This window comes from Eleginops maclovinus, chromosome 6 (assembly GCF_036324505.1).
Source record: "Eleginops maclovinus isolate JMC-PN-2008 ecotype Puerto Natales chromosome 6, JC_Emac_rtc_rv5, whole genome shotgun sequence".
Lineage (NCBI taxonomy): Eukaryota > Metazoa > Chordata > Actinopteri > Perciformes > Eleginopidae > Eleginops > Eleginops maclovinus.
In genome coordinates, this window is record NC_086354.1 from 22,161,889 (window position 1) to 22,189,335 (window position 27,447).

General features: G+C 43.0%; 3 protein-coding genes across 5 annotated transcripts in view; 2 read left to right on the top strand and 1 right to left on the bottom strand.

Annotated features, from left to right (window-relative positions):
* LOC134866344 (zinc finger E-box-binding homeobox 1-like) overlaps nucleotides 1–13,739 on the top strand; it is a 49,013-nt gene extending 35,274 nt beyond the window's left edge. For 2 of the 3 annotated variants that reach the window (XM_063886456.1, XM_063886458.1), the window contains exons 3-8: nucleotides 4,966–5,142; nucleotides 5,944–6,146; nucleotides 6,612–6,738; nucleotides 7,520–9,282; nucleotides 9,399–9,579; nucleotides 10,292–13,739. In XM_063886456.1, coding sequence (XP_063742526.1) covers nucleotides 4,966–5,142; nucleotides 5,944–6,146; nucleotides 6,612–6,738; nucleotides 7,520–9,282; nucleotides 9,399–9,579; nucleotides 10,292–11,214 — 3,374 coding nt within the window. In that variant the 3' untranslated portion in view covers nucleotides 11,215–13,739. The remainder of the gene's footprint in view (nucleotides 1–4,965; nucleotides 5,143–5,943; nucleotides 6,147–6,611; nucleotides 6,739–7,519; nucleotides 9,283–9,398; nucleotides 9,580–10,291) is intronic. The other variant, XM_063886457.1, reaches the window with a different exon arrangement.
* A 761-nt stretch (nucleotides 13,740–14,500) lies between these two features.
* LOC134865753 (zinc finger E-box-binding homeobox 1-like) lies at nucleotides 14,501–20,210 on the top strand. The gene is made up of 3 exons (XM_063885448.1): nucleotides 14,501–16,001; nucleotides 16,487–16,664; nucleotides 17,885–20,210. Exons 1-3 carry the CDS (start codon nucleotides 15,132–15,134, stop codon nucleotides 18,172–18,174), a joined length of 1,338 nt encoding a protein of 445 aa, XP_063741518.1. The 5' UTR covers nucleotides 14,501–15,131; the 3' UTR covers nucleotides 18,175–20,210.
* A 717-nt stretch (nucleotides 20,211–20,927) lies between these two features.
* On the bottom strand, nucleotides 20,928–25,605 carry LOC134865752 (tripartite motif-containing protein 16-like). The gene is given in 3 exon segments (XM_063885447.1): nucleotides 20,928–25,201; nucleotides 25,204–25,358; nucleotides 25,361–25,605. Coding segments are annotated over 3 exon segments (1,662 nt in total). The 5' UTR covers nucleotides 25,467–25,605; the 3' UTR covers nucleotides 20,928–23,800.
* Nucleotides 25,606–27,447: the final 1,842 nt, after the last annotated feature.

The window sequence follows — 27,447 nt, forward strand, 5'->3', positions numbered from 1 at the left end:
CTCCTCTGTGTTCTTGCTGTTTGGCCTCCTTTCATCTCTTTGTATTCTTCTAGCGGTGCCTTTGTTTCCCTGTTTTCCTCTCTTCTTCTCCTTGTTTTTCTTCTCCTGCTCAGAATCCAACTGCAGATTTCATCTGGAAGCCTCTCCTGTGTGTTTGAAGTGAAAGGTGGTGCTCAGACTTTGGGTATTATTAGCCCTTAATTATGTGCAGAGGGTTTGCTGAGCGTGTTGTTGTTCAGTAACATTAGCATCACTTTCCTGACTTTTCTTAGACACTAACTTTTTAAACTTCTATCCTCACTTTTCTCAAGCATGTATACAGAACATTCAGCTGTTCATTGTTCATCAGCACACCCTTTATTACTGGCAGACTGAAGCTGATAAGTCACAAAAAATGACAGTACACACTCACACACAGACACAGACACACACACACACACAGACACACACACACACACACACACACACACACACACACACACACACACACACACACACACACACACACACACACACACACACACAACACACACACGTTAGAGACACAAAATACAAATATGAACTTGAAAAATGTCAGATTATTTTTTCAAAATTATCACGTTTTCCTAAAAGTTCTGAATTGTTATAAGTCGACATTGAGAAAAAAATCTGAATTTTTACAAACAAATTGGACATTTCTAAATGTCAACATTTAGAAAACAGGTCAGACATTTGGGAAAATGTCAGATCTTTTAGGGAAAAAGTGATAATTTTGAAGAAATAGTCCAAAATTCCCCCCAAAAAATTTTGAAAAAAAAATCTGAAGTTGGGAGACAAAATTGTGAATTTTTAAAAGAGGATGATTAGGGACACATGAAGAAGCAGTTACTGTAGAATAATGAGACAAATAGTGGGACATTTCTTTCTGCCATGAATTTAGTGATGGACCGTAAACATTTGAAATGTTTCTCAGTTACACTGATGGTGCAGCGCTGAACCCTACCTCTTTATTGAGACTTTTTTTCCTTACCAAATTGTTTCTACGCTGATCAGGGGGAACTTGGCTGACATTTCTTTTCAAAGGGGGTACATTATTGACAAAACTTTGAGAACCACTGCAGTAGAGGAACTAAATACAAATATGAACCTGAAAATGAGCAGAAGATGTCCTCTTTAAACAGATTCACCAAGATGAAACTCTGGTGAGGAGTGAGGTACAAATCATGTGGTTAAAATAAAGAGGTAATAACCCATAAGAGTCGTGAAAGCGAATGACAGCGATGTTTGTAACTACACATATGAGGCATCTTCTTTATGGACTTATACTTTAATTGGCGAAAAGTATCTCCATAAAATTCCAGGTATTCCACCATGAGAAAAGACAAAAAAAAACCAGCTGGTCCTTTTGGTTTTTGTCAACAACATCTCTTTATTTCAATCGTCAGTTGTGTATGAGTTTCTGTGAATGACATGAAGTATATGACATCATGAGTAAACGGAAGATTAAAAGCGGTGCTTGGAATAGCATTGCTATTGCTAGTCTTGCTATCAGCACTTTAGGGGCAAAATTGTGAGGCATGAGAAGAATGTGTTGAGCCGAAATCAGTGCGTCTGAATGCAGTGTTTCTCAACCCTTAACCCTGACTATCAAATGCTTCTCCCGAGGAAGTGCATACTCTGCACAGACCAACACGTTTATGCTCAAAAAAGGAATTTCTAAAAGTCTAGTTAGGGAATCAGTTTTTGAGTCATTGATTGTACTGAAATCAGTGGTACATTTACTCAAGTGCTGTAGTATCATTTTGACATATTTGTATTTTCCATACTTCTACTTACACACCCTTACATTTCAGAGGAACATAGTGTACTTGTTCCTCCTCTATATTTACTTAACACTCATGGTTAGTTGTTATATTTAAATATAAAAGTACATGACATAATTACTTGATACGATGCAATTTGGTCCAAATAAACCCTGTGTTTTCTGCCTAAAATTTGCTCCACATTGACCGGCAACTACACATTAAATATACTCTTAAATGTGATAAAAAAACAAGGTAATATGATCAACTATAATAATACAATGCTGCGAAGAGCCATTTGAATACATGGTACCTTTACTTTTTAGTATCTTCAGTACACTTAGCTGATAAATGCTCTGTTGTTCTGAGACGGGCCGTCGTTATTTTACTTGAGGAAGGGATCTTCTTCCCCCTCTGACCTGAGTCATGCTCTCATGGCATTACCTGTTGTTTTACAGCTGCAACTGCAGTACAACCGGCCGGCTGATTCCTCTAGAAAAACATTGACAGACCAGGAAGGAGTAACGTCTTTAGTGTGTGTGTGTGAGCTCTGACGGTGTTGAAGGAAAGTCATGGAAAAGTCATGAAGTGCTGCCGTGATGAGCCACGTCGGGAACCCTTTAAAGTCGTTGGTCCGGCAATTTTTGGATTGTCCTAACTTTCACTCCTTACTTTCCTCCCCGTCTGAGGCGAGAGGAGAGTCCTCTGGTGAGAGATTAGTGTTCGCTACTCCCCCTGCAGCCTGGCCCGCACTGCAGCTCCAATCCATCCTGCCTTATAAATTTACCACGGACTCACAGTGACAGGTTCTGGCAAGGTATAAGAGTGCAGTGCTGTGTGTGTGCGTGTGTGTGTGTGTGTGTGTGTGTGTGTGTGTGTGTGTGTGTGTGTGTGTGTGTGTGTGTGTGTGTGTGTGTGTGTGTGTGTGTGTGTGTGTGTGTGTGTGTGTGTGTGTGTGTGTGTGTGTGTGTGGGCCTTTTCGTGCAAATGTGTCCCATTGAGTGTGTATGCAAGTGTGTGCGCCACTTGATTTCCTGTTTTCATTCCATTCTGATATCCCACATGTGTGTCCTGGACGTCATTACTGCGCAGCTTTTTGTGAGGCATTAAGCGTAATTGTAGAGTGGGGTGGGAAAATATGCAAAAGGGTGTATCAGAGCGAGAGGGGGGCGGGTGAGGGAGGGAACTGAAGCAAGTAAAGGAGGAAGGTGAGGGGGTAAAAAAAACTAAGAAAGGCAATGGAAGGGATTTAAAATAAGATGAAGTTGCCGAGACAAATGGAGGCAGAAAAGAGACGAAGGCAAGAGTGAAAAGTTAGCAAGAGGGAGGACAAAAACATAAAGGGGGGAGTCAGGTAAAGATCCATTGTTTTTGTAAAGATTTCTGTCCACATTAAGTGCCTCAACAATTGGAAAACAGCTTAATCTCGTCCTTTTATGCCTATTTCTGATGGCAAACACCACAGCTTGGATCTACAAAGCACCGGAAAGCGGAATGACAAAGATTTACCTGTTCCAGCTTTTCAATAGTAAAGATTGTCTGCTTTTCTTTGTATTTGGAGATTGTAAACTAAATATCAGTGGAATTTTGGACTGTTTTTCAGACGTTAAGTTCTAGATAAGGTTTCCTGATGTCTTGAGGCATTTATACAAGTGGCTATGAGAGGAAGAGGGATGAGTAGAGACAAAGAAGCCTGGTGACAGTCAGATGAGTCTCTGGGCTTTTTGGATGAGATCATGGGAAGTGTTGTGTCTTCAGAATAAAGCTTAACAGGGCTCAGCCTGGTCCTGCTTCTCCTTAATTAACACACACACACACAGCTGCACCTGTCCCTGACACGGCTCAGCAGGAAGAGGCCTTTGGCTCCGGTCCCGCCTGCTTTTAAAATGCGTGTTCTCCATGGCAACGCTGGTCGCAGTTTCACCTCGCTTCCTCAGTGTTTTCACACACAGAAAGTGAAGGAACGTCTCTGCTTTCATTAACTAGCTCTTTCATTAACTTAAAACAACACCGGATCTGTAACAAGGCAACAGACACCTTCCACTGCAGGTGATGAGCAGACCAATCGTAGGAGCCTCATACTAAACTCCTCTGGTGGATCAGATACTGTTAGTTTTGTTGCTTCAACAAAGATTTAGTCTCGTTTCCAGTTGCATAATGAGATCCATTTAAAAGTAGAATGAGTCCATGTATTCCATTCATGGATAGGACAAACAATCCTTGCCGTATTTACAACCACTTGCGCTATGGCAGTCAAAAACCATGTGCCCAACCGGGGTCAAACACACCCAATCATGAGGCATGACACAGCTTAAATACCTGTGTCCTGGGTGATAGGACAGCGCCACCCTATGGCACACACAGTAAATAACACACAATTGGGACGGCTTAGACCCAAACATGACCCTTGATGAATGAAGCTCTTACACCAGAAGATAATGAATACTTATACGGTACATTCAAAACAAGGTGCTGTACCAAATGTAAGACATCAAACTAAATGTATAATTGGACGTATCGACTTTCCAAGTTAATTCTTTTGTATTATTTAATTATTCTTAAATGCTAATGGGAAAGAAAACATACTGGATTTTTTAAAGCAAACTAACTTCTGAGGTCCAGCTTTCTGCACATCAGCTACTTTTTGAACAGAAGTTTGGGTATTTTTCCTTTGGCCTAAGTAATGTTGCACTCCATAAGGTCAGTGGAACAAGCTGTGATTTAAGTGGGATATTTCTTGTGTGTTATTTTAAAATGTTTGCACAGAAAACGGGATGACTCAGTTGATGGGGTTTAAAGTCATGCTGCTTTCTCTCAGCTTTCCTCAGTTCACAGGTGTTGGCCAATGTCTACCTATCAAAACGTGTTTGTGATTTATTCCATTCTGTTTACTTCAAAAAATTGGAAGACACCAGGATTCTGTCCTTCTGAAATGGACCTTCAGAGCCATTTAGGAAAAGTGTGTTCTACAGGCCTTGATTCTTTATAAAAATAAACTGGTTAAAGAGAGGAACATGCTCATTACAAGACCCTCAGGCGCCCTCTAGTGATGCTCCTACAAAACAACATCCCACTCAGCTGCTGGTTCAGTCATCACGACAGAATATCTACAGTGTCAGTCCTTCACCCTGCTCCCCTGCATAAATACACTCCTCAAACCTTGTTTTTATGTGTGTGTTCTTAGTGAAGGAGGAGTATGTGTCCGAAGAGGAGGACGATGAAGAGGAAGAGGAGGAGGAGGACGCTGAGAAGGATTCTCTAGTGGAAGATATTCTCCAGCAGGGAGACACTGCCGTCATCTTTCCTGAAGCCCCCGAGGATGAGCAGAGTCCGGCGGAGACAGGAGGCGCTGATGAAAACGGTAACACACCTCTGCTCACTCACTCAACCTCAAAGATCAGCAGAGTCCAGTCCAGCCCTGGTCCAGTCCCTGCTCTCCACCACTAGAAGCTAATGCTACATTAGCAGCTTTTAAAGCAACTCACGTTAGAGAATATGAAAATGACACACAACTGGCCAATCACAACCTGGAATAGCTGCAGACAAATTGAATTTATAAAGCTAAATATCACAAATTTGTCTCAGGGGACTTTTTACAGTTTCTACAGAATACAACACTCTCTGTCCTTAGACCCTCGCATCGTACAAGGAAAAGCTCACTAAGAAACCCCACGTTTAATGCGGGAAAAAATGGTAGAAACCTCTGGGAGAGCAAGAGAGGAGCAATCCCTCTCCCAGGATGGACACACGTGCAGGAAATGATGTGTGTATACATTTAAAAGATAATACATTTACAACATAGACGGACAAAATGCTAGAAAAGATGAAGTTTCTGTATTTAAAAGGAAATGAAGATGCATCCCGGTGCATGACAGCAATCTTCCGGGTGCAGCCCAGAGTAGTTAGATGGACGTCAGGTAGGATGCAACAAGCACAGCCACGACTCATGATGCGGTCTTTAACCGTTAATACTGACAACCTGCCAGATACTCAAACTCCCGGAGAAGCCGAGTTAGTAACATGTATGTTTCAAAAGGAACAGAAAAGCGGGACACAGCCACACCTTAGAAGCTTTTCAACTATCTATAAACCACTTTTGATGAAGCACACTGGCAGATGAATGATGGCAGAATGTAACCTCTCCTTGTTGCCTCCATCGCAGGCACACCAGACTCCTTCTCCCAGCTGCACACTTGCCCCTACTGCTCCCGGGGCTACAAGCGCAACGCCTCGCTGAAGGAGCACATCAAGTATCGCCACGAGACCAGCGAGGACAACTACAGCTGCTCGCACTGCAGCTACACCTTCACCTACCGCTCGCAGCTGGAGAGGCACATGAGCCACCACCGGGGCACCAGGGAGCAGGTAGAGCATTCAACTGTTGCAGGATATGACAAGTACAGTGTCCAATAACCACTAATACAGCAGTGACCATAAACCTGAGTCTCAAATATAAAGAAAATCAGGATTCACGGCTTTATTTTTCTTTGGGAATCTTACATTATGGATTGTTGATTCTTTTTGTATTGTATTACAAGCTGCTTTCATTGGACCTTATACTTTGAATCAATTCATTATTAATTTCCAATTCATATTCATTACAATTAGCTGTGTTTTAAGTGAGGCAATGCAGTTTGGCAACGCTTGGCGTCGGTTCGTCAAGCGTCAACGCAACGGAACTGTGTGTACGGGCCATTAGGGTTCTCTCCACAAGGGGCAAGCCCTCTTATTAGATGCTAACTGCATTTCGTTGTCGTAGTACTTCGTGCAATGACAATAAAGTTAAATATAAACTAATATTACAGCTTTTTCTTCTCCTTTCTGTTTCAGCGCCACGTCTCCCAGTCGACGGGTGGATCAGGAGGAACCGGTGGAACCCGCAAGTTCAAGTGTACCGAATGTTCCAAGGCCTTCAAGTACAAGCACCACCTGAAGGAGCACCTGCGCATTCACAGCGGTGAGTGCTCACTGATTCACTTCAAGGGTCGCCTATTGTGCAAAGTCCCCCTTTTTTTTTTTAGGTCTCTTATACATAAATGTGTGTCCCCTCTGTGTGAAGACACTCTAAAAGTTTCAAGATCCTCTCTCTTACTGTCCTGATCCATTTATATAAAAACCAGTCTGAAATTAGCTGATCAGATTTTGTCCACTTTGTGATGTTTTGGGTTTTGCAACCATTAGCTAATAACCAACCAAGGTAAGCCCCGCCCACCTGATCACCTGAATCTCCTCCTAGGGCACCGTTGTGTTTTTTAACCAATCACGTCACAGAGGGGCGTGGCCAACAGCAGCTCGTTAGCATTTAAAGCTACAGACATACAATCAGCACTTTTGAAACAGGGCTGAAACATTTTGTATATATCTGAGACGTTGAATATATTGATGAAAAAGAGAATAATAGACCTAAACCTAAAGACTTTCTGAGTCAACTCTCCAGGCAACTCAAGCCTTGTAGCAGTTATTTATTATCTTTACTCGCTGTTAGTAGTTGATTTATATTCATATGAAATCTAAAATGTCATCATCTCTGTTGAGAGGATTTTAAATAATCCAGTCATCTCTTTCTTAGGAGCTCTGTTTCATTAGATTTTTCTCTGATACTTTGGGCCGAAAGCTGAATGTAAAAGGATCCTTTATAGAACAAACAAAAACACAATAAGTATTTGAATAATCAACCCCTTTGTAATTGTGATCGAGCTTCTTTTTTTAAAACAAAGTCCTCTCTTTGCCCCTGTTAGGTGAAAAACCCTACGAATGTTCCAACTGCAAGAAGCGATTCTCCCACTCAGGCTCCTACAGCTCCCACATCAGCAGTAAGAAGTGTGTGGGTGCAGCACCCCCCAATGGTGCCGCTCGAACGTCGATCAAATCCCCCCCACCCACCGCCCAGACAACACCAGTCGTAATTGCTCCAGCCCGCATGATTCTTAAAGAGAAGACTGAAAGCAAACCCCTCCAGGAGCAGCTGCCCATCACCCAGATCAAATCTGAACCTGTGGAATACGAGTGCAAGCCTGTGACGGCGTCAACGGCCACTTCAGCTGCAACCAACGGAGGGACGGAGCAGCCAGCCGTGGTTCCAGCTACAACCCTGCCCCAGGGGGTGGCTATGGTCGTACCCACGGTCGGCCTCATGTCGCCCATCAGCATCAATCTGAACGACTTGCAGAATGTGCTTAAGGTGGCGATGGACGGCAACGTGCTCAGGCAGGTGCTGGGGACAGCGAACGGCGTGGTGACGCAGGGGAAGCACGGAATTGTAGTCCAGCAGCCCCAGCACCAAATCATCAGCCTGCCCGCTTTCGTGGATCACGACGGCACCACCAAGATCATCATCAACTACAGCATCAGCCCTGCAGCCGCCACCACTGCCACTACCCAGCCTGCACCGCTAGTTGCCAAAACCAATCCTGCTCTCCTTCCCACTGTCACCGCTGCAGCCCCCACCCCCACCAAGACAGATAAGTGTTCAACCCCAGAGGCTACCGACCTCTCCATTGTTAAGACAGAGCCAGAATCAGTGTCCATCAAAGACATGGAGACGGAGGCAGTCAAACAGACAGAAATCACTTCAAAGGCCCGATCAAATCAAATGCCAAAAGTCATCAGCACCAGTGCGTGTTTACTCTGCGATGACTGCCCCGACAACCTGGAGGCCTTACACCTCCTCCAGCACCGCAAAGCAGCCAACGGAGAGGCCGTCGACTCGGCTGCTTTGGACCCCTCGTTCGCTGCTCTGCTAAGCGAGGCGGGTGTGACGCTTGAGGAGCCACCTGTGGACGACCTCCTCTCGCTCCTCAAGACGTACTTCGCCTCCAATGCCAACCCCAGCGAGAAGGAGCTGACCAAGATCTCAGAGTCTGTCAGTATTCCCGTGGATGTGGTCAGAAAGTGGTTTGCTAAGATGAACTTTGGGAAATATGGAAATAAAACCATAGCCGTTTCAAAAAAGACTGAAACCATGAATTTGAGCTCAAAGGATGCCTTGAATCAGAATGGAGAGGCAGAGACAGACAGCTCCAAAGAAATATCCAACCAAGCCTCATCACAATCTGGCAACGCTTCTCCATCAGACTCTTCACCACTAAGCCTCAACACCGGGGACCTCATCATTGTTAAGAGCGAGCCAGAAGACCCAGATGCCCCGGACTCCCAGGCCGAGCCGCTTGACCTCTCCCTCCCTAAACATATCGCCGCAGCATTGGAAACGAGCGGGACTCCTGCCAAGCTGCAGGAACATCCTCTAAACCTGACCTGCCTGAGGAAGGAGCAGCTAGACGGTCGAACCATCTACGTCACCACGCCTCAGACCGGAGGGTCTGTCAACATCGTCACCGCCGCACAGCTGCCCACATTGGTGGCTATAGCCAGTCAGGGCTGCCTCAGCGCCATCAACACGACCACAAAACGCACCATCCTCATCCCACAGCTCACCTACACCTACGCCACTACAGCCGGCAACGCCACTGGAGCTAAGACTGTCGTGCTCAACGGCCATAAGGTTTGTAGTGTTGAACATTATGTGTTTTATCTGTACCACTCCACTGCCCTGACCACAGATCAGTGAGTAAATGTGACAAGGGGTCAAGTAAATGTAATTTTTTTCTCCCTACACAGCAGGAGAAGAAAGTAGACAGCGGGTCGGATGGCGTCTCCGCAGTGGAGGAGCAGAATGACTCAGATTCGGCCACACTGATGAAGAAGCGGCGGCTGGAGAACGGTGTCTACCCATGTGACCTTTGCTCCAAAGTCTTCCAGAAGGGCAGCTCCCTGCTCAGGCACAAATATGAACACACAGGTATGTTTTCAAATTTAAAGTTGGCTCAAACATGGTAACTGTACAGTACATGCTCAAATGTCAAGATCGACGGGAGTTAAGGCTGACCGCTCGGGATGAAGGATTGAAGCTAGCTGTTATCCTTTTTAGTTTTCAAGCCTGTGACTTTTCATTTGACATCACCTCTCATTAGATGGTATACTTGTTATGGGACAGCTGGCCTGTAAGTGTAGCAGCTCGGAAAGATTCTCAGTATTTATCAAGATGAGACTCTTGAGGTGAATTAACTCAATCCCTCAAGCTCTCACTGCACATTGGAATCTGTTTGTTATTAAAGTCTGTGAACAGTTATCTGTGCGCTACACTACCGGACATAGGTGTATGGTTCAGGCATGACGTCATCCACATAAACACAAACAGCTTCACGGGCCCTGTACTACAAACAGAGCTTAAGGGCATTGTGTTAGTGACATTTAACTGTATGTTTACCTGCACCCTGAATAACCTCTCCTTTTTCAACTTAGCAACGATGGAGAATTGTTCTTTAACCAGCATGACTCCTATTTTGATGTAAAATCATGAATTATTACAGGCTTAAAGCAGTGGCTCCAAACTGGCTTGACCCCTTGTCATCTGTTGGAAATTGTTGCGTCATCTCTCCGTTTAAAGGATTGGATATGCTGGAAATCACTTTATAACGACTTCAATCTGACTATTTTCGTTTAATCTGCAGGAAAACGGCCCCATGAGTGCAACATCTGCGAGAAGGCCTTCAAACACAAACACCACCTGATTGAACACTCGAGGCTGCACTCCGGGGAGAAACCCTATCAGTGCGACAAGTGCGGGAAGCGCTTCTCTCACTCCGGCTCGTACTCCCAGCACATGAACCACCGCTACTCCTACTGCAAGAAGGACGGTCCGGACGCTGGCTCCGGTTCGGGGCCACGCAGCGTTCAGTCGGAGCTCGGCAGCCCCGGCACCGGACTGCAATCGGACAGCCGGACAACGACCCCGCCCTCCCAACTGGACTCAGACGAGAGGGAGAGCGAGGAAGAGGAGGACGACGACGACGATGAGGCCATGTGTATGGACGACATCCGAGTCGTGCAGGTGGACGATGGCGAGTGCGAGATCTACGAAGGTAACTTTGAGGACGACGACGATGAGGAGGAGGATGAAGAGGGAGAGGAGATTGTGGAAGGAGAGGGAGAGGAGATTGTGGAGGGAGAGGGAGAGGAGATTGTGGAGGGCGAGGGAAAGGAGATTGTGGAGGGCGAGGGAAAGGAGATTGTGGAGGAAGAAGGAGAGGAGATTGTGGAGGGCGAGGGAAAGGAGATTGTGGAGGAAGAAGGAGAGGAGATTGTGGAGGAAGAAGGAGAGGGAGAGGAGATTGTGGAGGAAGACATGACAGAGGAGGAAGAGGCGGAAGGAGAGAAGCAGGGCACGGAGGTTGTGTGCGAAGTGATGGAGGTCGAGGTCGGGGACGATCACATGGAGGACGAAGAGATGGAGGAAACAACCGAAGAAAAGGAGGAAGCAGCAAGTGCGGATACAGAGGAAAGTGCCGACTGTGAAGCAGATACGGACAAAAACGTCAGGGAGGGGTCAGACAGCACCGAACCCGAAGACGGAGTGGTGACAAACGCCAAATAAAGGAGAGAAAAATGTCTCGGTTACTGAAGTCGAGTTAACTAAAGACAAAACCGCAGAAAAATCAACAAAGTCACGGCGGTTGCCTGATCTTAACGGTCCACTACTGTGTACAAAAACCCAGGTGTGCCTGAACTTGAAAAAAGTAAAACAAAAACAGTGACTTTTTTTTCTTGTGGAAATGAAATATCAGTGTTAAAAATTGTTTATAGAAGTACAGATTTGAAACTCACCCGTCAACTTGTTAGACATGTTACTGAGACATCCCAGGTTGTTTTATTGTTTGTTTGTTTTTCATTTGGTCAGTGTTACTAATCTTGTTTTTGTTGGAAAACATTTAAACCTGTAAAGATGAGAAAGATTTCTATACCTTTTTATTGCCAATGAAGTTTCCTAAAATCAGTATTTTATTGAGTTCTACGAACAAAAACCTCTGCACTACAGTATTCCTGGTTTACCTACGGATACATGCCTCATGCATTGTATGCCCTTCAGTGTTATCTACGTACACTAGCTAGCGAGATGGTGTTATTGTTAGTGTTAGTCTTTGCTAGCTAGCATTACTTTTGTTTTCAGTTTGACTGTTAGCCTTAAGGAAAACAAAGTATTCTTGGGGAGGGTTGTGGGCGGGATGGGGAGTCTGGGATGACATGGTGGCTTCTGAATGCCATAACCAAATTTGTCCTATCAGGGAAGATGGAGTCACAACCTTAAAGCCAGCATCAGGCGCTCATGTTTCGCAACCCGGCGTAGGCTGAAGCGGGTGGAGTCTCCAGGTGAAGATTGAAAGGCAGACTCCACCTCGCCTGGCTCAGCTGTGGTTCCAAAACGACACATGCGCCCATTCTTACCAAGCTTCTCCTTATTTGGTATTTCTGAGTCAGTGTTTCAGTGTTACTAGCTTATATATGAAGTCATACTGTGTGTGAAGGAACAGGGCTGTTCCCTGCTCCACCCCAATGCCTCCAGCCTTATGCAAGACCTGTGTGCTGTTAAAAGTGCCATTGAACAGTGTTATCATTTTCTTTCCTCACACATGTAGCCAGTATTATGTCCCTCTGTTACTTACAAAAGACCCATATTGACTAATGTTTGTCGACTTGCACAGAACAGCTGATTCGTCACAATTGCTCAAATATACTTCCTTGTGAAATGAATTGAAATATTTTAGGGACTTTAAAGAGAATTTTGGCTTTAACTAACTTCCACTGATATTTGTATTGGATGTATTAATCAATTTTTAGTGATAAAGTTACAGTAAAATAGTGAAAAGAGCCCAAGATGCTGTCTTCAGATGTCTTGTTTTGGCCGGAAAGCAATGTTAGCTTTCAAGTATATTCACTTTGCAGTTATATGAACTGACAAAAGTAGCAAATCATCACAAAGGACAAGCTCGAAATTGAGAATATTTGGCATTTCTGCTTAAAAAATTATAGATTTTATTAAAAAATGGCTACCTGTCAATCAAATCAGTTTACTGAAATCTTAAAATGTGTGGAAAAGTTTGAGAAATACAGCCCAGACTGAGCTAACCTGTGGATATAAAAATACCTTGTTAATTTCATATAATCAGTGGATGTTTAAAGTTTTGTTTTTAGAGAATGTTTACATAAATATACAAAACCAGATTCATTTTTGATGAAGATGAAGACAGAAGGATTCTTAAATTCAGCCACACGTGTGCACTTGTATTCAGATTTAGAGGAAGAATCGTGGCAAGCTGTCCCGCACTTCAGGTAACAAACGTTAGTGAATGTGGTCTCTGATAAAAAGTGTTTTCAGTTGGTTTTACCGAACAGTGTTATAGTATTTGTTTTAATTTCTTTGTTTTTCCATGTGTGTCCTCTGTATGATTTTTTTTTCTTTCAACAATGGCAGTATTAGAACCCTTTCAAAGATTAAATGTACCTGTTTAGTTTTTAGAAAACTTTTTTATATTTATGTGTCTTATTTTTATATTTTCTTTTATGGTTATTTATTACACATTGTAGTGTACATTACTGTAGTTTGAATTGATACAATAATATATTTTAGTATGAAAAACAATCTCAACACAAACTAAAAAAAAAAAAAAAAGCCCACAATGTGGTTTCTGGGAGCTGAAGTTTGTTTTCACAAAAAAAAAACATGAGAAACCTTGTATTCTGTACACATGACTTCTGTTTTAAGCTTGTGAAATTGAAAAAAGACAGGATTGAAATGAGAAATAGAAACTGTTACATGTGCATCCGCGCTTTGAGTCGTTATGAAGCTACTGAATTCTAAAACTCTGTGATTTTAAAAGCATGAGTCGTCGCCGTTTTAATGAAGGATCTTGTTATGAAGCCTCCCTTTTTATTTCGAAGCCAAATTAAGATTGTCCCGCCACAATGTTTTTCTGTTCTGTGCCAACTTGTTCCATTGTACTGTCAAAGGCTGCATACCGTTTGTTCTCACCCTTTGTAAATCCACTGTCTTTTTTGTATTGTTTATATTTTAGTTTTGCTCCATTTTTATGACTCCCCATCACAATAAAATATAAGAAAGCTTTTCTGAGTTACTTATTTTCCATTTGATTACCAGATGTTACTCATCCTTTGGAAATCTTGCATAACTTACTTCATTGTTTATGTCAATTTTGAGCATGTTGGCCTGTATCTGTCTCAGGCAACACTGACGCCAGGTTCAAACAGGAAGTTGACCTCAAAAAGCAAGAGGTAAGAGAAATGACATATGCTTTAGCTTGATTTTAATATGAGGATATACAATTAATAAAACCAGTGTCAGATCACGGGTGTGTAGTGGTTGGACCAGCAGCAAATATGAAAAGTTAGACTTAGTTAAAAACAGGTTTTAAGGACTGAAGAAAATCAAATTAAGTTGGAATTCAAAGAAAAAAAGTCAGAATTCTTCCTTCTTTTTTTCAAATCAGAATTCTGACTTTCTTCTGAATTGTATCTTAGAATTGGTACTTTTTGCTCAGAACTCCCAATCTTTGTTAAACTGGTCACATCCGAAAAACATCTCATGTGGCCCTAATGCTCTTCCGTACTGTGCAGTTAAAACACAAAATAAACTCGGACAAAATAAAAGTAACACTTATTATTTGACCTACTTGCCCTTAAAACTATGTATACATATTTTATTTCATTTTTTTGTGAAATCCTGCAAAAAGAGGCTTAGTAAACGTGGTGCAGATCTCCCTTTTTCTGCTGAAACTTTAAAGCATACCCATGTTTCCCAGGATGCTTTGCGTGTGCCCACCTTAGCATGCAGGAGTTTTTTTTTTTCCTCCGCTCTCACCTGGAGCCTCTCTGACCTCGGAGCTCGGAGACCCCGCATTGGACTCCTTTACCCGGTGTGAGATTCATGTCTGCAGCGCTAACCGGGACGGCACACGTTTAGACCCACCGGATACACTACGTTAGCGCCACGCTGACAACTATGGTAAACAACGGCGATAACCTCACCTCAAACTACCTGTAAATCCTCCACAACATGCGGAACTAACGTCAACAGCATGCTGATACACGCCTCTCCATTCGGTCACTGGTGAGGTTTATTGCTCATAATTTAACTCAAAGGGCTGCTAGTGTTGGTTTCAGTCCGTCACTGGACTTCATTGTTGTGATATTTAAAAACAGCATGTTCTGCAGGTCAGCTCTGTGCAGTCGCTTCCGGTCCACGCTCTCTTCTCAGGACAGGAAATGCACGCAAATATAGCCTAGAAAATAAAATCGTGTACACACTTCCGGTAGAAAACGAATTGTCGTTGATTTGATAACTTGGATTATGTTTTGGAAACGTGCTCAGGGTAACAGGTAACCAGTTAGATCATCTGCTACTACCAAGCCTGCACCGCCTGCTGCAAAACTCTTGCTCTTCTTCCCCCCCACCCGCTACCCCACCAAAACAGATTAAGCCTTTAAACTCAGAGGTGAATGACATCTCTTTTGAAAACACACAAATCAGTGGCCATCATGGAGACAATTGAAGCTCAGTGGCCAAACGTCATCAGCACCAGTACATGCTTTCTCTGCGATGACTGTCCCGACAACCTGGAGGCCTTACACCTCCTCCAGCACTTCAAAGCAGCCAATGGGGAGGCCATCGACTCGGCCGCTTTGGACCCCTCGTTTGCTGCTCTGCTAAGCGGGGCGGGGGTTGTGCTTGAGGAGCCACCTGTGAACGATCTCCTCTCGCGCCTCAAGACGTACTTCGCCTCCAACGCCAACCCCAGCGAGAAGGAGCTGACCAAGATCTCAGAGTCTGTCAGTATCCAGGTGGATGTGGTCAGAAAGTGGTTTGCAAAGATGAACTCTAGAAAACAGGTGGGCCAAGACGCTTCGAATCAGAATGGACGTGCAAAGAAGGACAGCTCACAAGCAATATCCAACATAGCCTCATCATTATCTGACAGCGATTGTGATGACTCTTCCCAACTCAACCTTGTCATTGTTAAAAGTGAGCCGGAAGAAGCAGACCCCCTGGGCTTCCAGGCCAAGGTCTCCCTTCCTAATCATATTTCATCACTGGGAACCACAACGCCTTCCTCCACACAGCAGGAAAAGCTCCCAAAGGGTCAAACCATCAACCCCCCTCGGATTGGAAAACATATCAACATCATCACGGCCGCACAGATGCGCTTCCTAGCAGCGTCCACCGGTCAGAGCACCGTGCGCTGTCTCAGCTCCATCAACACCACAGCAACACGCACCATCCTCCTCCCAGACATCGCCCGCACCTACGGCGTTTCTGCCATGGTCATCAACTCCACTGGAGCAAAGGCCTTTGCACTCACAAACAATAAGGTTTGTTGTATTTTTATTATAATTATACTTTGCTTTTTTGTTTTCATAAAACAAGATGTCATACAGTTACATTTGAAGATTATTTGAGACATTATAAAAAGGTCGGGACATTTATAACAATGTACGTTTCTCACATAAAGGTGATTTTTGATTCAAGATTGCACAGTGTGTATTTTTTTAGTTTTGTATTACAAAGCTCTTGCACCTGTTCTACTGCTCTGACCTCAGATCAGTGTAAGTGCAGCACCTGAAGTATAATTTTCAAGGACAACTCAATCATAAAAAGACATCCACAGTCTGATTTTGAATCAAACAGCAATGATCCAAGGTCCAGGCGAATGTAGTTTTTATATTTCAATGACAACCGGTTTTCCCTGTTGCTTTTCCCTGGTTAAAAAAAAAACCTATTCCCTTTCTGATGCTCTAATCGGACCTCCATGAATATATTCCTTACCTTCAATTTCATTTCCTTCCGCTTACTGCAGGAAAAGAGGCTGGGCAGCGGCTCTGACGGCGTGTCCACTGCGGTGGAGAAGACTGCTCCACGTTCAGTCAAACGGATGAAGAAGCAACGGCTGGAAAAGGAACTGCACTCATGTGACCTTTGCTCCAAAGTCTTCAACAAGGTCTGCAGTCTGATCAGGCACAAATATGAACACACAGGTGAGACTTACAATTAAATGTGGCTCATGAGAAGTCATTTGTTACTCAATTGAGCACATTGTGACTTAAAATCACACTTTTAAAGCTGGTGTTGACGCATTTTCAGGCGGTGACGTTATTAGTCTAAACCATGGGTGTCCAAACTACGACCCGGGGGCCAAATGCGGCCCGCAGGCCATTTTGAATCGGCCCTCAATGCAATATGGCCCACAAATTAAACTTGTGCTTGTCTTATTTTGTACTTCTCAAATATATATGTTCAAATATATTAATGAGCCCAGTTTAAAATAAATGTAGTCATTTAGAATGTAAACATTTTGTAACAAATCTTAGTTTATAAAAAAAGCCCAATAACTTATTTCAATAACCAGCTTGAAATGTAACTTTCATATGTACTCTCATTATCAGCACTCTGAGGCTTCTGTTTTAAGGGATGAGCTGCCAACAGAATAAATGAAGCCCTAAAGACAGACGGGATGTAGGCTGTTTTGTTCTGAAAGCGTTTTCAAGTATCACGCATTATTCACCTACATTTGATTTGTTTTGCTAACTTATAACTTAACTTATTAGGCAATATCCACCTCTATAAGTGGCCCAGCTCGCCAGATATTTTGTCTGTATGTGACGTTTGGACACATCTTATCTAAACATGTGTTATACTCTCACACTCAAGTTTCCCAGTTCACCTCCTAGGCCCTGCTGTGGTGCCCTTGAGCAAGGCACCGGACACCTCCAATCCCCCCTCCCCATTGCTCCCCGGGCGCTGCACGATAGCTGCCCACTGCTCCTAGTACTAGGATGGGTTAAATGCAGAGGACTAATTTCACTGTGTGTGCTCTGCTGTGTGCATGCATGTGACTAATAAAGAGGGTTTCATCCTCCGATTCTATCTTCTATCTAAGCTGTTCTGAAATAAATTGTGAAAATAGCTCATCATAAATTGCCTAAGACAATTAAATTATATATTTTCAGATGGCAAACCAAATCTGTTATTGCCACATTGAACAGTTATCAGGTCATTGGTGTTTGTTTTCAAAAGGTTATAATGATTTCTATTTGGGAAATCTAAATAAACACAAGTTTGAGTAGCAGTTTTCTATCTTATCCTGTTAAGTTATAGGCTCTTTACTCTACTACTTTAGTTGTTACAGTTCCACTTGTGTTCGTGCTGACAGCCGCAGTATGAGTTTGACTCTGACTCTTTGTTCTCCTATTTTCAGGAAAACGACCCTTTGAATGCAACGTCTGCAAGAAGACCTTCAAACACCAACACCACCTGACCGAACACTCCAGGCTGCACTCCGGGGAGAAACCCTTTCAGTGCGACAAGTGTGGGAGGCGTTTCTCTCACTCGGGCTCGTACTCCCAGCACAACAAGAGCCGCATGACCAGATGCACGAAGATCCAGTCAGACTCCGATCCGGTTCGGGGCCTCGCAGATTGTCTCTCGGCAGACCCGCATGCACCGCAGTTTGACGCTCGGACTATGACCCACACTGGACTCAGATGAGAGAGAGAGAGGTATGAGAGAAAGCTCACTACTTCTTCTGTGACGTGATGGAGATCCAGCTGGAGAACGACAGGTGAGACAACAAAACCTGCAGAGGAAGAGATGACAAACGGCACATTTAAAGATAGTCTTTTGGATTAAAGTGGAGCTAGAATGAAGTCACCGCTGTCTAAAAAAAAAAGCCCACATGTGCAGGAACTTGAGAAAACAGAACAGTGCCTTTTTTTTGGTGACAATGAAATGGAATTTATTTTTAAAGGGGGACATATTTCAAAGCAGAACTCACAAAGCACTGTGTTAAATGTCTCATTTGATCTATCTCCAGGTAAACATTAAAACCAGACTCCAGCACACCTGTTTATAAAACTTCAAACTACCCATAAATTAGGAAGAGAATCAAACTGAATTTAGTTCTGTATCAAAAGCAAAATGAAGAACATATCACCGGGTGGCGCTAGAAGACCACCCGACCCAGAATTGAAGTCTGAAGACCACAATCAGCGCTAATCATTCGTAGTTAATTGAGTTTTGATTATATATTTGCACATCTAGTGTCATAGTGTATATTTAATGATATATCACATAATGAAACGTTTCTTTGCTACTACTTTTACTTTTTATACTAATTCTTATTGGACTTTTCAACAGAAATGAATGTGCTTGTCCCGAATAGAACCAGTAGGTGGCAGTGGAGGTCTGACGTGTTGCTTTTATTAGCTTCAGGTTTGATCTGACAACCCTCTCTGGAAAAAGTACTCCGATATTTTCAGACCTTGATGGACGAGACGCCTACAGCCTTTTATCAGAAAGTGATTCAGTTAAAAATGTGAAAGACCCTGGAATGAAATAAATACAGAGCCATCATTTGATTAGAGAGCGTGCTACAGTTGCCTGAGCCTTTTCTGTAAGTGGCTGGTGTTTAAGTTAAGAAGAAACGTTGGTGTTGGAGAGGCCCTGTTATGCTTATAGGTTTTCTCTTTCATGTGTTGTATAGGTTTGTTGGCAAAGGATAAAATCCCAAAGTTGTGCATGTCTCTCCTCCAGTGTTGGTATCGGCAGTAGGGGTTGCCAAAGGGAATTAAAAACTCAGCACATAAAGGAAAACACAACTTTTTATTTTAAAGTCAGAGATATACGAGCTAACCAAACAACGTTCCCTTTAATCGACCTTTTTCATGTTACCCCTTAAAGCACAGGTAGTCAACTCACAGGTGGGTTCACTTATGCTGTAAGTACATTTAGTCCTCAGAAGATGTGTTGTGATTGACACTTCAGGGTGAGGAACTCCCTCTCTTCTTAGTTCATGGAGTTTATTGACATGTGACTACAGCTACAGCCAACTTCAACCTGGCGACGGGTTGAACCGGCCAGAGGTGTAGAAACCCTCTTCCCTAGAGAAATATAGAGTGCAGTACTTTGGGATTTTAGTCTTTGCAGACCATTTACTTGCACAAAAATCTGTATCAGTTTTAATAGTTGGTAGCACACTGACAGGTTACTTGAAATCACTCTTTAGGCTAATTTAAATAATGTTCCTTTTCTACATTTGACCCCTTTGGACTAGTGTCTACCCTTCTTGCAGTGGGAGGTACTATAAACTGTGCACATGAGCTTTAGTCTGCAGTCTGACCTTTTTTGGTAGTTCCTCATAGCGAGCCATCTACACCACAAGACACTCCAGCGTTATGAAGAATGTGTGCGTATGAGATAAAAAGGGGCGGGGCTACATGGGGTGAATAACCGTGGAAGAAGCTGGCCCCTCCCTGTCATTTCTTGATAGGACAGATAACCGGTAAGGAGTTAGAATAAGGTCATACCTGGACTTTAATCCTCTCTGCCGCTCCCCTTTGTAATTAAACAAACTCTGGTGTTCACTCTGAGCATCGATGTTGATGCCTGGGGTGATTTATTGTGAGTGTATCCTGGAGAACCCATCAGGAGAAAGGAGATAAATAAATGAAAGAGCCTTTGCATGTCCTCCTGTGGTTAAACGTGAACAAATGCATAAAATAAACAAGCACTTTAATACCTCTTCACACCATGTTCTTTTTTTTGTGAGTGAGCATTGTCTTTGAATTGTGTTGCATTTTATTCTTCTTATGTTTGTAATTGAACATTTATAATTTAATCTAAATGATAGAAAAACATAAATGCATGCACGGGGAGTTATGTTTGAGAATGCAGGCTCCTGTATTAACGTTGTGCCCTTTGTTTTAAAAGGTTATGTTACACCTACTTTGGAATGGGAAACGACTAGACCACCACAAATGAGAGATATCGCATTACACATGATTCTCCTGAAATGAAACGGAAAATGTTGCCCTAGTGATAAATGTTACCCTACAAAAGACGTTTAGAGGTGATCCCCTTCAGCAGCATATTCAGCTCATCTACAAACCACACGCCTCCTGTGGAGCGAAACAAAGCACACACACGTCAGAGCTGTATTAACTGGCAGTAATTAAAGCTCATTTCACGCTGCTGCAGTCTGTGAAGCTGCAGCTATTCCTCAACATCAGTTTGGATGCTCAGCGGCACACATACCTGTCAATCAAAGTACAGACTCTCTGGCAGTGTTGGAAGAAGTACTCAGATCCTTTTACTCAGGAAAAGTACAAACACTATGGTATTAACTCCACTGCATGTACAAGTTTTGATTTCCAAATTCAGTGTAAAAGTACAAAAAGTATTAGCTTCACAATGTACTTAAAGTAAAAGTATGTCACCTTGGAAATAATACAAGGAGAACATCCTTTGTTTGTTTGTGGAAATCAAATCCTTTATTCATTGTCTAAACATTGAATTTGATCACACATCCCATCAGGAAAGTCTGTTTGATCAGATTCACTTCATCCAAACAATTAACGTGTTTAACCAGAAGCGATTTAAAGCAGAGTAACAAATGATGTACTTAGAGTTTTATAAAACATCATAGCAGTTAATGTCTACAGTGATCAGACAACAATAACAACAACAACAGTTAGTCTGCAAAAGTAATAAATGTAACTATATCAGCATTTATTCCGGCACAATCAATTTTTTAAATCAGAATCTTTGCTTATTAAAATAAAATACATGATTTACTTATTGATTATGATCTTAATGGTGATTACTATCATTTTAAATGGACTTTGTTTAATGAAATATGTGTTATAAACATCAGAGTACCTCTTTTGTTAACATGTTGACAACAACAATAACATTTAGTCTGTGAAAAATACACGTCGTTATAAATGCCTCTTTTTACTCACAGAGTAGTGAGAATAAAATATGTACAATGAAAGAAGCTCTGGTGCTTTCTCTCTTAAGACCCGAGCATTAAAAGAGAAATATGAAAATATGAAAGCATCAATAATCATATCCAACAAATATCTATACACCTACTGCCTGAATTAGCTTTATAGTTTTCACTTTCTTTGGTTCATTTGTTATTTTTGTACATCAGTAGATAACTCTATATAGTCTTAAAACTGTGTGTGTGAGTTTAACTGTGTGTATTAAACTAAAACGGAGCATTTGTATCCGTCTGGTGGCGGAGAGAAACTCCCTCTGGACTGAACACAGGGAGTTTAGCCTTTGCAGACCATTTACATGCACAAAAACCTTTCCACACACTGCAGGAAGGGGAGGACTCCACAAAGGCACACCAGGGCCTCTTCAAGCTGTTGTGTTATACTTTGGGTCTCACATGCAGAACAACATGTTGTAAGCAGGAGTAGAGTTGATACTGATGTTGAAAATCATGGCATCTTATCTTTAGCATAACCCGGTTAACCATTTACTCTAAACGGTGGTTTATCAGTACTAATGTATTAATGGTATTTAAATTATATTAATATTTAAAACTATGAAACATAAGTGAGTCGTCCTTCCTCTTGTCTAAATTAAACAGTCTTAATCTTAAAAAGTGGAACCTTTTTAATTTAATGAGAAGAGACTGCTAACCAGAAAGGAGTTAAGGTGGCAGAAATGACTCAAAGCTAACTAATAATATTGTGAAAGGAGCAACAAGGAGTTCATTTTGAAGCTCCTGGCTGATATAACATGAAACAAGCTAATGGCTAATGTCCTCCTGCAGTGCTTGGGCAGGTACACAATAAAACACAACACATTCTGGATCACACTCACAGTTATTAAACGGATTAAAGTATAAAATAAAACCCTGAAATGTTTGTTGGATCGAACACAAGCACGCATTGTTTTTATTTTAACAACGTCCATCGGTGCCGACTGTCTCAGGGAGCGTCTCAGTGTATTCACTTATTTCTTTCACATGTATTTGAAACGTTGGTGTCATGTAACTTATCATGATCAACATGCCGCTGTTAGGGATTAAATTTGGGATCAATAAAGAGTATCTTCTCTCAGGTTGTTTTGGAAAGCGGTGCAGACACTTTTTACAGCCTGCTATGCCACGAAAGCCTACCATTGCTTAGCAATACCTTGAGAAGGTGGGAGACTGTGGGGGGAGGCTGTGGCACGGTGGGATAGCGTGCTGGTTTTCGGATCAGGGGGTTCCATCCCCACTGCAGTCAGCTTGTCGTTGTGTCGCTGGGCGAGACACCTCACCCCGAGTTGGTCCTGTGGGGGTTGCCCTCAGTATGGAGTATGTAAGTCGCTTTGGATGAAAGCCTCTAATAAGTGACATGTAATGCAATGTGAAAAACTATTTCCCTTATTAACGACCTACTGGAAACACAAACTCTGACCCAACATGACTGTCCTATTCTGAAGTTTAAAATGAATGAAAATCAGCATTTAAATGACCTCAAGACCAGAACTACTCAACATCTGTTCCTCATGTGTGTGTGGATTCAACTAAATGTCCAAACGTGACCAAACAATTCAGACTCTTTGTACACTTGTGTAATCCTCTGTGATAAATCCTCTTTAGTGTCTGAGTGCACAAACACCATCTCAGTTTTAAAAAGCAACAAGTGATGGAAACAACACCAGTTAGTCTGCAAAAATAATACATGTAATTATATTGGTATTTTTTCCCACACATTCAATTTGTCTGACAAAAATCTGAGCTAATTAAAATAAAATACATGATCTACTTATTGATTATGATCTTAATGGTGATTAATATCATTTTAAATGGACTCTGTTTAATGAAATATGTGTTATAAACATCAGAGTACCTCTTTTGTTAACATGTTGACAACAACAATAACATTTAGTCTGTGAAAAATACACGTCGTTATAAATGCCTCTTTTTTTCCAGAGTAGTGAGAATAAAATATGTACAATGAAAGAAGCTCTGGTGCTTTCTCTCTTAAGACCCGAGCATTAAAAGAGAAATATGAAAATATAAAAGCATCAATAATCATATCCAACAAATATTAAGAGCAGAGTTTACATTTCCATGCAGAGAAATGTGAGTTCAGGTTAACAGGAATCCCCCTGAGCAGTGACAGCCTCCATGGATAAACAGACACAGGAAGGAGCGCCGCCTAAAGAAGCTCCAACATTTACAGAACAACTCAGGAGGAGAGGTTAAAGCCCCGCCCACAGTGTTTGATTGACAGCTGATCTCAGTGCAGTGGAGACACAACCAATCAGCTCTCAGCAACAATGATGGACACACCATGAGTTTAAGAAGAGTTCCTCAAAGGACTTCATGCTATTCCAGTTTACACAACTCTGCTGTGTCGCCATAATAATTAAGATAAAGTCCAGCATGTAGCGGCTGAGTGAATGTGGTCTGGACTCTGTGGAGGAGAGTCATGGTTTCAGAGACGCTGTAGAAGGACAGAATACCTGCTCTGTGATCCAGGTACACTCCTAATCTGGAGGACCGAGGACCTGAGACGGGAGTGCTGATGTTGTTGTAACAAAATGTATAACTGTTTTGTTTACAATATAACGACCAAGATTTCTCATTGCTTCCAAATAAACTTTCATACCCCAACCCTGCTCTGCGGATATTCTTGTATGAGACTGCTACATCAACTCCTCTCCCGCTCCACTCCACCTCCCAGTAACAACGTCCAGTCAGACTCTCTCTACTCAGGACCTGAGGATATGCAGTGAATCTGTCTGGGTGACTAGAATAAGACCGTTGTTGTTTCACTCTTGTTGCTTTTCTGCTCCCCTCAGATAATAACAGCTGTGTGTGTGCTGTGTTTGGATCCAGTGTGATTTCCTGTGAATATTTTAAGAACCCAGCTCTGGTGGTGGGCTCTGCTGGTGGCAGTAAAACATCCCCTTCAGTCGCTGAGACGTTTGTCCATTCCTCTCTCAGGACGTCCTGTAGTTTGTCCCTGACTGCTGACACGGCCGCCGTCACGTCCTCAAAGTATCTTAGAGGACGGATGTTGATGCTGGATGAGTGTGTGGGTTCACTGAGGGCTGACAGGGAGGGGTAGCTGTGCAGAAACTGGTTGTGATCCTCTGTGTGAGCGAGCAGCTTCAGCTCAGCGTCTCTCCTCTTCAGCTCAGCCGTCTCCTGCTCCAGCTCCTCCTGAAGCTCTTTGACTCGACTCACTTCCCTCTTCTGCTGGGATCTGACCTGCTGCTTCACATCAGAGCTTCTCTTCTGCATGAGACGGATCAGCTCAGTGAACATCTTCTCACTGTCCTCCACTGCTTTATCAGCAGAGCGATCGATGGCCTCCACCTCCTGCTGAAGCAGCTTCACCTCTTTCTCTCCGTCCTGGATTCTCTGCTGGAGGTTTTGTCGACTCCCCTCCAGCTCTCTCTGCCTCTCAGTCCTCTCTGCTGCAGCTGACACTGTGACATGGCCTTTATGTTCATCCACAGAGCAGAGATAACAGATACACTGCTGATCAGTACGGCAGAACATCTTCATCACCTCATCGTGACGAGAGCAGATGTTCTCCTGGAGCTTCTTGGAGGGCTCCACCAGCTTGTGTTTCTTTAATGGAGCTATGTCATAATGAGGCTGGAGGTGTTTCTCACAGTAAGAGGCCAGACACATGAGACAGGACTTACTGGCTCTCAGTTTTCTCCCAGTGCAGAAATCACAGGCCACATCTTCAGCTCCAGCATAGCAGTGATCAGCAGGAGCAGCTGGAGTCCAGTCTTCTTCAGCTCCTCCACTAAAGCTGCTAACATGGTGTTTTTCAGCAGGACAGGCCTCGGTGTGAAGCTCTGCCTACACTGAGGGCAGCTGTAGACTTCCTTCTCATCCTCTCCGTCCCAGAAGCCTTTAATACACTCATGCAGTAGCTGTGTCCACAGGAAGTAGTCACCGGATCCTTCAGTAGATCCAGACAGATGGGACAAGAGAAGGTTTCCCGGTCCAGCTGAACTCCTTTCTGCTCCATTTCTCCTCTCAGTGGCAGCGAGTGTCTGAGTTTCACTTCCTGAGAGCTGAAACTAGTGTGAGCTGTGATCTGAACAGCATGTGTGTGTGCAGTGAATGTGGTCTGTCAGCTCTTGGTCTTTACCTGCATGTTGTTACACCCATCCTCCTCAGTGTATATCTAAAGGGGAGGAACCAGGAAACACAGAGTGGAGCTGGCTGTGTGTGAGAGCAGGAAGAAGAGGGAGGGCTTATCAAACTCTCTGAACTGTGTTTCCTCATTCACAAACGCAGCCTCGCTTACAACCACCATTTGAAAATACTTTAGTTTTAAAATACTGCTTTGCACCTTTGATGATGGCACCGTATCTCTATAATTCCTCTAAGTTCGGTTTGCTTTTCTCTCACAGGTTAAAAACAGCTGATCTACTTTGAAGCAAGTGTAACAAAAGATGTAACCGACTCAATACCATCCTTATCCAAAAGAAGCATTTTAACATTCACATTTATTCATTTAATGATTGGACCTGAAATAGGCTGTAGTGTGTGTGTGTGTGTGTGTGTGTGTGTGTGTGTGTGTGTGTGTGTGTGTGTGTGTGTGTGTGAGTGCGTGCGTGTGTGCGTGCGTGCGTGCGTGCGTGTGCCTGCCTGCTGACATTTGTCCCAGTGATTTGTTTGTCCTGCTGAATGAGTTTGCTGGCTGTCATTAAAGCAGGGAACACCAGTGTGTCAGGAGTCCCTGTGTGTGACTGAGTTCAGCTTTCCCCGAGTCTTCCTTCTTCTCCCGATGTGGAGCTGACTCTCTCTGCGGCAGACACCATCTCTACATTTTACTCGAAGTGTCTGAACAACGCTCGAAAGCAGAGCAACTTTTCCAAGTGGAACTGTAAAGCAAAGGCCTTAAACACACCTCACAGCAAATTAAACAAACAACATATTATCCATTTATGCACGAAGGCTCAGAGGCAGGCTGTGTTTCTCGTGGCTCCTTTTTCATTTCTACAAACAACATTGTTTCTCAGGAAGAGTGTAATATAAATGCAGATGTAAGGAGTTGTTTTATGTTTATTGTTAACCAAATAATCTTATGGCACACCCTCCAGGTTGAGAGGAACAGCCGGTTTTGTATTTGAATTGGGAATTTTAGTATTTTTCAGGGCCTGAGCTCGACTTATTTTTTGATCTTTTTATTCCAAGACGGCTGAATAGATGGATCAGGATGGACATATAGATAAAGTGGGGTAAAACAGAAAGGACACTTAATTTTTAATAGCTGCTCTAAATCATTAATGCAGATAATCATTTCTCTGTCTATATATATTTTTCCAGTCTTGTGTGTGTGTGTTTGTGTTTGTGTGTGTTTGTACCTGATTCAGGTGCGATTGTCAGGCTTCCCTTCTGTTGCCCTCAGCATCTCGCAGGTCATCAGTCCGTAGAAAACAGCCGAGCAGGTCAGAGGAACGCAGAAGTAAAACTCAAACAGCCAACAGTCCTTCGCTTCTCTATAGAACTGCAACACACTGAAACCAGAGCCATGTGCGCTCTGATTGGTTAGCTGCCCGGCTCTTTTGTGAATGGTCTAAAATTTGGGAATTATTTTCATGCGCTATTTGGGGTATCTTTTAGACTTTATTCACATATTTTAGGACATTTTTCACGAAAAGAAATCTGTATTTTACTGCTTTTTAAGATGAAGCGTTGGATGGAGGCTTTCTCTCGTGCTTGTGTTTCAGCTTGATGTGATTTGGTTTTGCTTTCTCCAGCAGGGTCGGGAGTTTGATGGCGGTTTCCTGGAGTAGATTTGGTTCTCTGTGAGGCGGGTTGGTACCATAGAGGTCTGAAAGTTCTGATGAGACAGTTCTTTGTGATCCAACGGGGGAGTTGAACGTCAAACATGAGACGAGCAGCAGCAAGAAAAACACGCCGGGTATGGAGGGAAATCTGGAAGCGTCTTTGTCTCCAGAACCCTTTTATGAATCCATTTTCCAACTCCAGAAAACATC

Coding starts and splice junctions, on each gene's coding strand:
- LOC134865753 (XM_063885448.1), top strand. CDS start 15,132: ATGACATCTCTTTTGAAAACACACAAATCAGTGGCCATCATGGAGACA. Junction 16,002..16,486: donor TTGCACTCACAAACAATAAG/GTTTGTTGTATT, acceptor CGCTTACTGCAG/GAAAAGAGGCTGGGCAGCGG. Junction 16,665..17,884: donor GCACAAATATGAACACACAG/GTGAGACTTACA, acceptor TCCTATTTTCAG/GAAAACGACCCTTTGAATGC.